Source organism: Pseudomassariella vexata (assembly GCF_002105095.1).
Source record: "Pseudomassariella vexata strain CBS 129021 chromosome Unknown BCR38scaffold_1, whole genome shotgun sequence".
NCBI lineage: Eukaryota > Fungi > Ascomycota > Sordariomycetes > Amphisphaeriales > Pseudomassariaceae > Pseudomassariella > Pseudomassariella vexata.
Window position 1 is genome coordinate 1595653 of NW_024467956.1, and position 12506 is coordinate 1608158.

Genomic DNA, 12506 nt, shown 5'->3' on the forward strand with positions numbered 1-12506 from the left:
CGGGGGTTTCACCATGATTTTCGGCCGACTTGTTTCTGGCATCTCTTAATACCTCATACCCTCTCATGTACTGTAGCTGATGCCGTTCATGACAATACAGGACGGACGATGATTCCGTAGACGAATTAAATGTTCTAGACACAACCGTTCCTATTGCAATGTGACATATTGGATGTGATATGACATAAGGGCTGGTGGGGTGATTTGCCCGCGACCACGTTTTCTTACTGTTCACGCTTGCGCTCGGCAATGCGCGGTTTGAGGTTATTCATGACCATGGTATCGTCTCCAATAGTCTTGATATCTACCTAAAGTCATCAATACCTAGGGTACGAAGAATTACCTACCCGTGGCACTTGGATATTTCCACTGATACTCATCCCAAACGCCCGCAAAGGCGACAGGCATATAAGGGGAAAACAGATCAGCCAACCCCTTCTTCCTCCACCTATTCACCCCGATATCATTATACACCATATCAAGCCACGGCAAAGTCTCAAAGATCCAATCGGGGAAACGCGCGCCATACCCGGCCGGATTCCGCCACTGCGCGTACCGAGCGTGCAACACGGTCTCGTCCATGGCTTCTTCCTCCGTCTCCGGAACCTCGACCTTCCCGTCGAAGTAAGCGCTGATCCAGAGCGCCTCAGCTGGCGCCATCTGTCCCTGATTGAAACTCAGCGGCACCCCCGCGAACGCGATAGAGCGCTCATGCAGGTACGCGGGCGGGACCATGAACCGGTATAGCAGGTAGGGCATATTGCAACGCGTAGGGTCGAAGGGCTCGTCCTGCGCGGTGGGAAGTTTGGCCATGTTCCGATTTATAACGGGTTGATCGCGCAGCAGTGGGACTCTAGCGAAGATCTCCTCGTCGGCGCGCGCGAATCGGCCGCCGAAGCCCGGGTCACCGGAATAGTGCGGTAGGCCTAGTTTGGCGTCCGAGCCGGAGGGGAGGAAGTTTAGCGTCGGGCGGTCTTTCCAGCTTGTGGCGCAGACGATGGCGTCGGTGCGGAGGGTTTCGCCGGTGGAGAGCACAACGGCGTCGCCGTTGGCTAGTTGCTTGACGTCGGCGATGTGTACCTCGACCGTGCCGTCTCGCACGAAGCAGTAGAAGTCCTTGTCGTGGTTCAGGATGCTGCAGCTTGTTCCGCTCCAGAAAAAGGGGCTCCATGGCATTAACTTCTCGGACCCTGGGTGGCCGAGGATTCCGCTCGTTTGCAGTGTGTCGTTCTCGACGAGTTTCCAGAACGCGCGGGTGAGCTGCTGTCCGAGCCAGGTTTGGTGCAGGAAGCGGCGGATGAGACCGTAGGGGCTGTAATCGGCAAAGATACACGGGCTGAAGAGCCCCACGATGCGCCGCGTCGGCAAGCTCTCCAGGTCGAGATTTAGGGGGGTTGCTTTGTTGGTCGACATCCAGGCTGGGCCGTGGCCGGAGGCACGCATGATCATATGGACTTTAATGCCAGCATCGGCGCACATGTACGCTGCATCATAGGCGGATTTGCCGCCGCCTAAGATTACGGCCTCGTTAGCAGTCTTTAAGAGATCCTGGTGTTGCGCCCAGTCCTTAGTATGGAAGAAAGGTTTTTGGAATGTCTCCTGGCCTTGGAATCGCGGGAGGAGGGCTTCGTTGGTGTGGCCTGTTGCGAGGACCAGCTTGGATGTGTGGATTGTGCCATTTTCGCTTATGGACTCGCTGCTTCCTTCCCGTTTGGTCCAGTTAATAAACCACCCTTCCTTTTCGGCGTGCTCGATGCTATTAACTTTGGTGCGAAGCCGGATGCGTTCAAATACGTGGAAACGCTTTGCATAGGCCTCAAGGTACTGGTTGACAACCTTGCTTTTGATGTGTTGGCCGGGTTGCACGTCAAACTCTCCCGGAAGGATGGGCATATCTGGGAACTCGAACCATCCCAGGACGTTGTTAGTTTTGAGGCCGGAGTAGACGCGCTCTTTGGACCATGTTCCGCCTAGAGAATCCCCCGCGTCGAGGAGGACGACGTGCTGGCTTGGATGCAGCTGGATATACGTCCTAGCTATCTGAATGCCGTATAATCCTGGGGGGATGTTAGCTTTGTCGATGTGTATGACCTGGTAGTAAGGGCAGGCTGCGTACCAGCACCGATAATCACCAGATCAGCCTTTTCTATTGCCATTGTGAAGAGCGGTACATAAGGGAAGATCTCATCAGCGACAAGAACCGATGGGATATTTCAGTGAGCAATTCAACGTTCCACAGATCTTGTTCTCCTGAAACCCCTCAATGACACTCCGATACTGCTGATACCGCGGCCCCTCCAAGCTGTGCCGCAGTGTAACCAGAACGGTCCGAGGTCCATTGACAGACAGGAGACCAATCCATTTTCAGTTAGCAATCCGATTCCAAATATTTCATGCAGAGTACGAATCTTTGAGCACGACTAGTGTGAAAGCTACGATGCGATGCTGCACCGAGAGAACCAACCTATATCATCTGGCCAGCTCTGTCTGCCTCAAGCCATAATAACTCTGCCATTTTCGGGGTTGACGCCCCAATCGTTAAATGTTGTTGTCAATGCACCAATCATTGGAGCTAACAATATCTCTGCACGGGCTGACGTGAGATGGATGTCCCAAGCGATGTTACTAGTGCCTCAGACGATACTATCAGGCGTGCATGCTAGTATTTACGGAATTTAGAGACTTGGTGAAAAGATGTAGTCTTTCTGCCGCCTGGTGAAACTACTACAGGTTTGATATTAGAGAACCTCGCGCAACCAATTAATGCATTTGAGTCTCCCCAGAAATAATGCAGGAACTGGCTGGTTCCAGTGCAATTCTGAGCAGACCATTCCTAGAGTAAAAACCACTCCAGTAGATCTTTGAGTATATTGCTTTTTCATATCGCTGCTAATCTGTCCTCACCAACCTTGTGGCCAATACCTTTGTGGCCAACATGAAGGCCACGAATGCGCCCAGAAGGCTTATCAGAGACAATCCTGGGGACGAACAAGCTTGTCAGCAACTTATAATCATCCGAATCTAGGCATTATTGAACTTACTAATAATCGAAGGCAAACCCCTGCAATCAACTGTTTTGAAGCTGGAAAATAGCCGTTATAGTGATCGCGCTAAGGAGCCTTTATCATTGCGCGGGCCGAAGTGCTTGACGAAGTCTTGGAAGTAGCCTCAGCCATGTTATTGTTGAAAAGAATCGCTTGACACGTTCATTATAATCCTTCTTTTTCGGGCACCCATCGTAGGTTCTAACCTCCTGTTCTGGCGATGCTCGGTGGGATGTGATATGATTGCATTGCATGCTCGGGCAGTTGTCTTCATCCAGGCAAGTTTCGTTTAGTGCTCAGGGAACCAACCATCTTCAAGCACACGCCGGACGCAAGACCATCCTGCCTCGCACCTGGATTTGTGTTTTTCGAGCAAGCAGCAAGAAATGGAGTCAATCCCTGTTCCGTCCAGAGTAGGGAGACCTTCGCCCGTCCCATGCCCACTGATGTTCCTTCCAGATATGTTCCAGCGCTGGAACTTGACTCTTGCTGGAGCACCACTGCTCATCCATCATCGTTTTCCCAGTAATCTCAAACGAGAAACGCGTTTTCAGGATTGATTGGTTCTTCGGGTCCCAAGAATGCTCATATCCATCTCATTCTGACATAGACAGAAGTACTTATCGGTCCTTCGGGAAAGTGAAAAGATAACGTCTTCTTCGAATGCAAAGGGGCAAAGAGATTAGTAAGCATTTGGCCATCCTGGAACATATTATTACTACTTGACATCTGTATAGAGCATCCATGGCATCGTTGTAAGAACCTCGGAATGGCTTATATGAAACTGGCTTACTTTTTGCTACGTATATAGGCTCACGAACCCCGATACGTAACGACGGACGAATTTGATGACTTTGAGAAGCCAGAACTGGGCCCCAAAATGGTGAGATGCCTCCATTACGTCTATTACCATTGCAAAGGCAGACAAAGTCAAAAAACCAGCGGCTTACGCGCTAGGTTTCGCAGTCGCTCCATCAACGAGTATACCGCAGACGACGTTTCAAGCGGCTGCGGAAATTTTTTCACATCAACTTATTATTTCAGACTCATCTATCGCCTTGTGGTTCTGGTGTATCCTTGTATCTTTCTCTGGCCGTCTTATAAGTTTTAAAAATCTATCTAAGTGAACATTGGCCCACGCTTTCATCTCCACCTGACACTTCCGTACCAATGATAACGTGTAGGATCAAGCTATAGCACGCCCGGTAATTGCTGTGGACCTCTTCTGGCGATCAATGCGGAGTACAAGCTTCGCAAACTATACCTATTTGGAACCCGCATACGACCCACCTGCCCTGCCGATGAGGAACGAGCACGTAGCTAGGCAGTCTCTCAGTATGTTCGTTGTACTGTGCTAAGCATCAGAAGGTAGAAGAGCGGCTCATCTGGCTAGGAACTACCGGTAAGTACGAATTCACAACATAGTCTTTCAAGTGAGTATTTGAGGGTCGGAGAATGCATCGTGCTGGGGAAAAACCGTGTGTAATTGTTGTAAACGGCTCATTATACTCACCTAATTTGTGTCAAGTCCCAGCTCTTAAATAGGAAGTAGCACGTGCCATTAGTTTAGTGCTAGGGCGCAGTTATAATCCGCACTTGCGGCCCTTCAACCGGGCGGTTGCGCAGTTGCTGCGCAGGTACGAATATCCCTTGCTTATACGAAGCCGACGATAACGTATGCGACTACCATGCCATGATATTTCTCTAGGACCTGTAAATGACCGGGCATAGACACTAGCTCACCATGACCGTGGTCTCTCGGCAGTGACTGCTAGTAATGAATGAAGTATAAAGCATGTCAGGATCTCGACAAGCAGCATTGCCATGTTAACCACCACTGCACATCCGCCACTATCACGTTGCCGGACAAGCCTAAAGTTCCCACCCACCTGGATTTCTCACCATGTGGACATCCCTTCTTCTACTACCAGGTCTTCTGTGTCTGACTACAGCTGTAGAGGTGCAAATAGTTCAGACGTTGAACGGGACAATCCAAGGCGGCAAGTGTATCACGACAGACGCCAACTACTTCTTCTCTATCCCGTATGCTACACCACCGGTTCGAAAATTACGCTATGCAGCACCGCGATCTTATACTGTCTCGTTCAACAGGACACTCAACGCAACGACGGCAGCACGATCTTGCATCCAGTTCGGTACCTCATTCATCGAGTCGAATGTGCAGAGTGAAGACTGGTGAGACCTAATGAAATCCCTCCCAAACCATGGCGTACTCCTCTCTACCGTACTGGCTAATTTCTTGATAGCCTGTACCTGAACATTTGGACCCCAACCTCAGCAACCCCCGACTCGAATCTCCCAGTGAGGGCATGGTTGTATGGCGGCAGCAAAGAAGCAGGCGGTATCTCCAACCAGACTTACACGGGCTGCTTCTCAGTTGCAGATGCAGTAGTGGTGTCCATTAACTACCGCATGGGTCCTTGGGGTTTCTTGCCCTACAGAGTTTGGGACTAAGCGGGAATGTCGGTATTATGGATCAGATGCTGGGTCTTCAATGGATACAGGAAAATATTGCCGCGTTTGGTGGTGATCCGGTATTAGCGATGTTGTGATTTAGGCTTGTTGGAAATAGGGGCTGACATCTATCTATAATACGCAGGCTAAAGTCCTCCTTTATGGCGAATCAGCTGGAGCAACCGACACCTTCGTACTAGCGAGTCTGCCATCGGCTCCACGGCTTATGAGGGCAGCGGCGCTGGAATTTGGTGCGGGGCGAAATCTTTCGACTGTGGGAGAAGCCCAGGCCTGGCAGGAGACATTTCTGGGCGCCCTGAATTGCACTCCTGTTCATGTGAGTCCCGAGTTTCTTTTGCAATATTGTTTCTAAGAGGTGCAAACTAACGGCTCATGAGACTGAATGTGTCCGCGCTGCCTCTCCTTCCGACCTCCAAGCCGCCGTAAATTCCATGCCTGAAGCCGGAGTCCCAGGCACTTCATCCCTCCTGACCTTCCAAGGGTCCCGTGATGCCTGGGGCCCACTAGTTGACGGCTCGCTCATCCCTATCTCGCCCTCAGCAGCAGGAGTCCAAGTCCCCTCCATTATTGGCTCCAACAGCGACGAAGGCACCCTCTTCATCCTCAACTACTACGGCGCCTCCGACTTCCTCAATGAATCCGCCTACGATACCTTCCTATCTCACGACTACGGTCCCCTAACCTTCAAGGTCAACGAGTCATACCCGACCGCCAAATTCTCGGGTCAGTGTACACCGCCATGAAGACCGTCCTTATGGAGTCGAGAATCAAATGTCCGACGCATCGGGCTTTGAAAAAAGCTGTTGAGAACAAGGTACCGGTTTGGAGCTACGAGTTCAAGCACGTCCCGAGCTGCGCGTGGTTTGAGGCTGTTCCTCAGACTGTCATGCCGCTTCTCGGGGCTACGCATACAGCTGAGATACCGTTCGTGTCTAACATGACGGATCATCTGCCGTCGCCTGAGGGGAACTGCAGGTTTAGGACAGAGGAGAAGGCGCTTGTGGGGGCCATGAATCAGGCGTGGACGGTCATGGCGAAGTATGGCAGGCCAGACGATGAGACTGTGGCCTGCGTGGACCGTGGAGAAAGGGATGAGTGTCAACATTCATGAGACGATGGGTGTGGGCGTTGTCCGCGTGTGCATTTTGGGACGAGATAGAGGAGGAATTGGTACAGATTGCCGAGAGGTTAAAGGCTCTGCGCCATTGTTAGGCAAGAACCATTTCTAAATCTTGTGCCATAGCGCAGCTAAATACAGATTGGCATTGGGATCGATCTTTCCTTTTCCAAATAGAGATTCATTAAAGATAGCGGGATTTCGCAATGAGAACCTTCTTTTCGACAGTGACCTCTCCACCTCTTCCACTTCTTCCACGTGATCTTTTGCAGTTCATTCCAGGTGCCTGACGAGGACCTTTCATGTTGTGCCATCCCAGTCGGTGTTTACAGTAAATTTGAGTGTGCATTTGTCGTTGACTGCCTATAAGGACAGGATCAGTCTGGGGCGGGTATGTGCGCTTGTTGAGCCCTGTAGGTAGCTCGCCTCGACCTATTCTCTGTAGAAGACCGTGATAACTTTATCGCGTATTCATTCCTCGCTTCGTTCTACTCGAGATCTTTATAATCCGCCAAGTAGCCCTGCAGCTTCCACAGCCTGATCTGTAGATCTGTCGTCCGCCGTCCGGCCGCCATGAATATCGCCCCATCCTTGAACACAATTGCCTTATTCTTGACGCGATTGGCATTTTCATTGCCCAGAAGCATGGTCATATTGTGAACCGCAACGCTCGTCTTTACTCCGTTGGCCTTAAAATCGAACGTAGCAAACGGACCTGGCTGGTTCTTTACCTCAATCATACCCTGAGACGGCTCGTCAAACCACAGCAGGGCACCTTTGTGCTTGTACTGCACATCGTCCCATCCATAACACTTGACGATGTAATACCGTCCCTGCTCGGCGCAGAGCTTGGAGAGATAAAGCAAGTCGTCGACGATCTGCTGACGCATCAAGTCTAAAACATAGGCGCCCATGTCCTCGCGCCATACAGCTTTTCCGCTCAGGGGTCTGTACGCCGAGGTCGTTGCTGCCATCAGGCGGCGGTACGCCTGGGTGTAGCCTGAACCCGGGACCGCGAAAGAATCCAAGAGATCTTTCCTCGCTGGCACATAGGCTGATGGTCCAAACGCCACTTCCTTCTTCGGGTTATCGACGCGCTCGTGGTCCGGCTGGTTAGATTTGGCGTCTGTCTCGGAACCCTCGTCTTCAGCAAGTATTTTGGCCTCCGTCTCCGCAATCTCATCGCCTCCCAGTATTTTGTCCTCATCCGCCGTATTTGGCTCAGCTTCTTTAGATACAGGCGGCGTCCTCGACGTCAGACTTCGCGGAACCCACCACGGGTTGCCCGTATCGGGGTGTGCGACCAGGTCGAAGTCCTGTAGGAAGAATCGCGGAAGCCGATGTCGAGTCAACGGATCGTTGCGCAGCGGTGTCGCAAGCGCCTGAGCTATGCATTTGTAAATAACTACTACATCGTCACAGAGACTGGGAGTTCTGGTCCCATACCAAAGGGATTGGCATGGAATTGTCTCTCGACCGAGTTCTGGGGTTTCCCCGGCTTCGGCTTCTTCGTCTTGTGTTGCTCCTTCGCCTCCCAGTACGACGGGTCCATGATAGGCGACAGTGGGAGATTACCGACGGCGGTCTCTAACGTCTTTGCTTCCGAGTCGATTTTGAACCATTCGACGTCATCTGGCTGATGCGCCGCCGCTTTCGCCGAGGGCGTCGAGGCGTCACGCCTGTCTTTGGGGCCATCTGATGTGTAGGGCCGCCATTGCGCCCGAGAATGGCGTAGCTGGCTGATGATAGCAGTGCTATCCCACAGTGCTGTGCATCGTCTCATAACCGCATCTGAGCCGGTTCTGGGCGACTTTGGTCCGTCTTCATAAAGCTATATAAAAAAAAGTCAATCCCTAAATGGCATGATGACGCTGCTTGCCTCGGCGCGAAATTTAGCGAGAGTTGCGCTGCGCTAACGGACCGGAGACAAATGCGCGACCGACGTCAGAGCTCTCACCTGGGAAGATTGGAGAGATTACCCCGACGACAGTTACTTGGCCATTTGCGACAGTTGCCGTCGAGATGAACTTCCAACGGCCGGTATGGCGTTCATTAAGATGTGTTGCCAGTCAGCGATGTCGGAGTTTCTCCCAGATGCCTGGCTTCCCTGGTCAAGATAGTCAGGCCCAAACTCCTCGTGGATCAATACCGATGCCATACATCACAGAAGTCACAGTAAGCTGGAGACCCATAGGAGCCAATTGCACCTTTCTGCATATGCTAACAGGATAGTCTGGCGGCTGGAGGACATGTACGTAGATCGTTCGCCTCGGTGGCGTTGAATTGAGTAGCTGACATTTAACAAGACGACATTTTCTCCAAGCTACTCCAGGTGCGTTAATCTTGCGCCATCTGACTTCAAGATCCCAACTAATACCCCCCACCCCAGGAACGGATAGTATGCCTCAACGGCCCCGTCGACGACACCGTCTCGGCCTCTATCGTAGCCCAGCTCCTCTGGCTCGAGTCCGACAACCCCGATAAGCCCATCACCATGTACATCAACTCGCCCGGCGGCTCCGTCACGGCGGGGCTCTCCATCTACGACACCATGAGCTACATCAACTCCCCCGTATCTACTGTGTGTCTTGGTCTAGCGGCATCCATGGGCTCGCTGCTGCTCGCCGGCGGCGAGAAGGGGAAGCGCTACGCCCTGCCCCACAGCAGCATCATGGTCCACCAGCCCTTGGGCGGTATGCAAGGGCCCGCGGCCGACATTGTCATTTACGCCAACCAGATCCAGCGTACGAGGGAACAGCTGAATGAGATCTATCGGAAACATTTGAATACGGCGCATGGTACGGAGAGGTATGGACTAAAGGAGATTGAGGATATGATGGACAGGGATAAGTACTTGACGGCGGAGGAGGCCAAGGAAATTGGCATTGTGGATGAGATTCTGACAAAGAGGGTGAAGGGGAAGAAGGATGGCGAAAAGCCGTCAGGAGATGGCGAGAAGTCCTGAAAATATTGAGATAAAGATGAAATCATGACATCAAATATCAACAGTAGGTTTATCACTGCATAGTGCTGCTGCTATGTTTGATCAAGGCTATTGGGTGTCAACCTGGCCACATCTGATAGCTTGTAATATCTTGGGCCACGGTATTGCTAGGAATGGAATATGTGCCAATCATGGCATATCTACTTCAGGACTGTTCAAGTACTGGTTCCGAGGTCTTGTTCCGAAGTGCGCGCACATACATTTTGAACAGGTTTCAGAATGGATCTTGTGAGAACACTGCTGCGCCATGTGCAAAATAGAAGGCGTTGGTATCGTGGTCAGATAGTATCGTAGGCCTACTCTGGCTGAATTGCTTGCGGAAGGGGGTCATGTTGATGATGCCTTCCCGCAAGAATATAGCCGTGCAAACCTGGCCCTGGCATAATAGTGTCACACTGCTGACATCTCTAGGGGCCTGGTGAGTGCTCATATCACAGTGGGTAGTATCGCACTTTTCTCGAGTATTTACATTCAGCCCAAATTACATAAGTCACCATTGAATACTTAACACGACCAACTATATTCACAAAGACAGAGTACAGGCAAGAAACTCGCAAAACCTACTGAGCTCACAATATTTTCAACTTCACCGCTGTATCCCATAAAGACCTTCAGCGACTCCTGAACTACAGGAAACACCGAGATGCCAAAAAGTTCTCCGCCGATCCTCTTTCCCACACGTTTCCTTGTACCGTCCAGGCGTGTAACGCCGCAGGTGGGGTGTTCACTCGGCAGCCTATTTTAATGCGCCATATGCAGAAAAATGGGAATGAGACGAAGAAACAGAAGCGTGGTAGGAGGAAATTGAGGTCGTTTTCGGATGCAGATTGGATTAGGGTATCGACTCGGTTAAGCTACAATCTTCTGTGTTGGGAGACAATGGGAGGACTTCATGATACCTTGACTAAGAACAGGAGGGATCGGCCCTGCTCTTTTTCATGTTCCCAATTATTACCGGTACTGATGATTGTGTCTAGCGCCTATATACTTCTTACTTCTCAAGTATTACAGGGTTGCATACGGCAGCACACGTGTTCTTCTGACCTTTGGGTTGCCTTCACTTGTTGGATGGATGGAGACTAACGATACCCCATCTGTCCCAGACATTAGTATCAGCAGTATTGTTGAAGCTAAGGAACTAACATCATATTATCTTTCTGGTATGCTGGAGATATAGCTATTCATATAAGCGTTTCGGTGATCCACCCAATGGTTATTGAACAATCGCGGAAAGGTTTAAGGGAAAACAAAGAGACAGGCAATTATCCTGTACAATAGTTTTGTTCGTATGTACAGAGGGATGAATGGATTATTAAGTAATCACTCTTGATCTTATGTTATAAAGCCTGCTGCAAGCACTCTAGAGACAGACTAGACTGGCTCAAACACCTAAATCTTACAAGAACAATACCTACCTACGCAACCATGGCAGAACAAGCCTATTTTATTTCTCTGAACAGAATCTCCCAGCAAGTCTGAGTCTCACGTGTTGCAGATACCATTGAATCAATCTAGCCTCCAGATATACTTCAGGTTTTAGAGAAGCAGGAGCAACCAGGTGAGTCTATTCTGACCGCCGAATGCATGGTTTGCTTGACAAAGCTCTACATCTCGTTCCCCACTAAAGAGGCAATAGAGAAGGAGTGCGCATCCAGAAGTTCGGCATCAAGGAAAGAAGATTTTTACGAGAAACAAAATCTCACGGAGAGGCAATTCTCTTTCGATGTAGAGACACTTTAAAGGCCTGAAGTATTACAACACTGTCTTTGAGATGCGGGATCAGTTGATCGGGGGACCCGTGTGCCCGTTATTCGCGGAGAGATGATATGTGAGAGTTGCAAGTACATATATTTTAGACCACTTCCCATCTCGCCCGTCGAATGGTCTCTAAGCGTGGCCTCGTTGTATCTGCTTCTGGCAATGCGGAAGAATTTCCCACATACAACGGCCGGCCCTGGTATGCGATCCAAGCTTAACTGCAATACGTGTATCGAGAGGGTACAGTATAGGCAAGTGTCAGATGCCGCAAATCTGGTTCACAAGGCCCCCGCCAACCTAGTGGATTCTCAATGGCGTTCGCAATAGGAACGACTCGTCGAGTCTCTCATCCCTGGTTACCACGATCACCGGGATCCTGCACTCCAAGTGGAAGTAGAAGTCAACCAAGAGATGCGAGGTGAGAAAGGCACTGTTGCGCCACATTGAGAACTGCTCCTTTATAGAGACTTTGAAATATTTATGATTGGAAACATTCAGATGGCGTACCGATAGAGGTCTGTGGGACGAGGAGGAGCTTAAGCCTGGTTCCTGATAATAATTAGAAAAGGGATATCTTGGAGTATACTATCTCCATATTTAGAAGAACCCTCTAAAATAGGACCGAGTTGGTAGATTACTATAGATGGAATATATGTGGACAAGCCTATTCATAGTTTGAAAGGCTACCAACTATAGCTACTGATGTTTTAATAGATAGCGGGTTACGTAGTAATACGAATACTAATCCCTAGTTATAAATCGCGCTTAAATATAAAATATTAATGATGATATTAATTACATTATAGAATTAGAAGAGTTTATTCGAGTATTAATTTAGAGAACGTATAATAGATCAACATCGGCCGATAAAAGATAGAATAAACACGTCTATAATTATTCTACGAACTGTGGGATCGCACTGGTACTAGCATTCCGGCTAAATACGAAGGGAAGACGCGACGTACAGGTGGGCCGTGGTCCCAAGCCGCACAAGGGCACTAAAGTATCTCATGTGTACCTCACCATGGCCCCAGGCTACCAATTTCACATGAACCACAATACAGCGTTAAAGATGGCTTTACTATCA

General features: G+C 50.1%; 4 protein-coding genes across 4 annotated transcripts; 2 read left to right on the top strand and 2 right to left on the bottom strand.

Annotated features, from left to right (window-relative positions):
- Positions 1–140: 140 nt before the first annotated feature.
- Positions 141–2408, bottom strand: BCR38DRAFT_462539 (uncharacterized protein). The gene is made up of 2 exons (XM_040862621.1): positions 2117–2408; positions 141–2057 (listed from the first exon to the last, which is right to left on the bottom strand). The coding sequence occupies exons 1-2, from the start codon at positions 2154–2156 to the stop codon at positions 340–342; spliced, it is 1758 nt and encodes a 585-aa protein (XP_040720933.1). The 5' UTR covers positions 2157–2408; the 3' UTR covers positions 141–339.
- A 2539-nt stretch (positions 2409–4947) lies between these two features.
- Positions 4948–6895, top strand: BCR38DRAFT_492432 (Alpha/Beta hydrolase protein; the record flags this gene model as incomplete). The annotated part of the gene is made up of 5 exons (XM_040864693.1): positions 4948–5240; positions 5312–5507; positions 5665–5856; positions 5894–6229; positions 6286–6895. 5 exons carry the CDS (start codon positions 4948–4950, stop codon positions 6649–6651), a joined length of 1383 nt encoding a protein of 460 aa, XP_040720934.1. The 3' UTR covers positions 6652–6895.
- Positions 6896–8671, bottom strand: BCR38DRAFT_8493 (uncharacterized protein). Its single transcript, XM_040865692.1, has 3 exons — positions 8615–8671; positions 8104–8488; positions 6896–8044 (listed from the first exon to the last, which is right to left on the bottom strand). Exons 2-3 carry the CDS (start codon positions 8438–8440, stop codon positions 7146–7148), a joined length of 1236 nt encoding a protein of 411 aa, XP_040720935.1. The 5' UTR covers positions 8441–8488; positions 8615–8671; the 3' UTR covers positions 6896–7145.
- Positions 8616–9821, top strand: BCR38DRAFT_416509 (Clp protease-domain-containing protein). Its single transcript, XM_040859106.1, has 4 exons — positions 8616–8832; positions 8890–8908; positions 8964–8989; positions 9047–9821. The coding sequence occupies exons 1-4, from the start codon at positions 8680–8682 to the stop codon at positions 9620–9622; spliced, it is 774 nt and encodes a 257-aa protein (XP_040720936.1). The 5' UTR covers positions 8616–8679; the 3' UTR covers positions 9623–9821.
- Positions 9822–12506: the final 2685 nt, after the last annotated feature.

Bases quoted from the DNA above. Each gene is read 5' to 3' on its own strand.
- BCR38DRAFT_416509 (XM_040859106.1), top strand. From the start codon at position 8,680: ATGAACTTCCAACGGCCGGTATGGCGTTCATTAAGATGTGTTGCCAGT. The intron at 8,990-9,046 runs GTGCGTTAATCT...CCCCCACCCCAG, and splicing joins TTTTCTCCAAGCTACTCCAG to GAACGGATAGTATGCCTCAA.
- BCR38DRAFT_8493 (XM_040865692.1), bottom strand. From the start codon at position 8,440: ATGAGACGATGCACAGCACTGTGGGATAGCACTGCTATCATCAGCCAG. The intron at 8,045-8,103 runs GTATGGGACCAG...ACAAATGCATAG, and splicing joins ATTCCATGCCAATCCCTTTG to CTCAGGCGCTTGCGACACCG.
- BCR38DRAFT_462539 (XM_040862621.1), bottom strand. From the start codon at position 2,156: ATGGCAATAGAAAAGGCTGATCTGGTGATTATCGGTGCTG. The intron at 2,058-2,116 runs GTACGCAGCCTG...ACATCCCCCCAG, and splicing joins TCTGGTGATTATCGGTGCTG to GATTATACGGCATTCAGATA.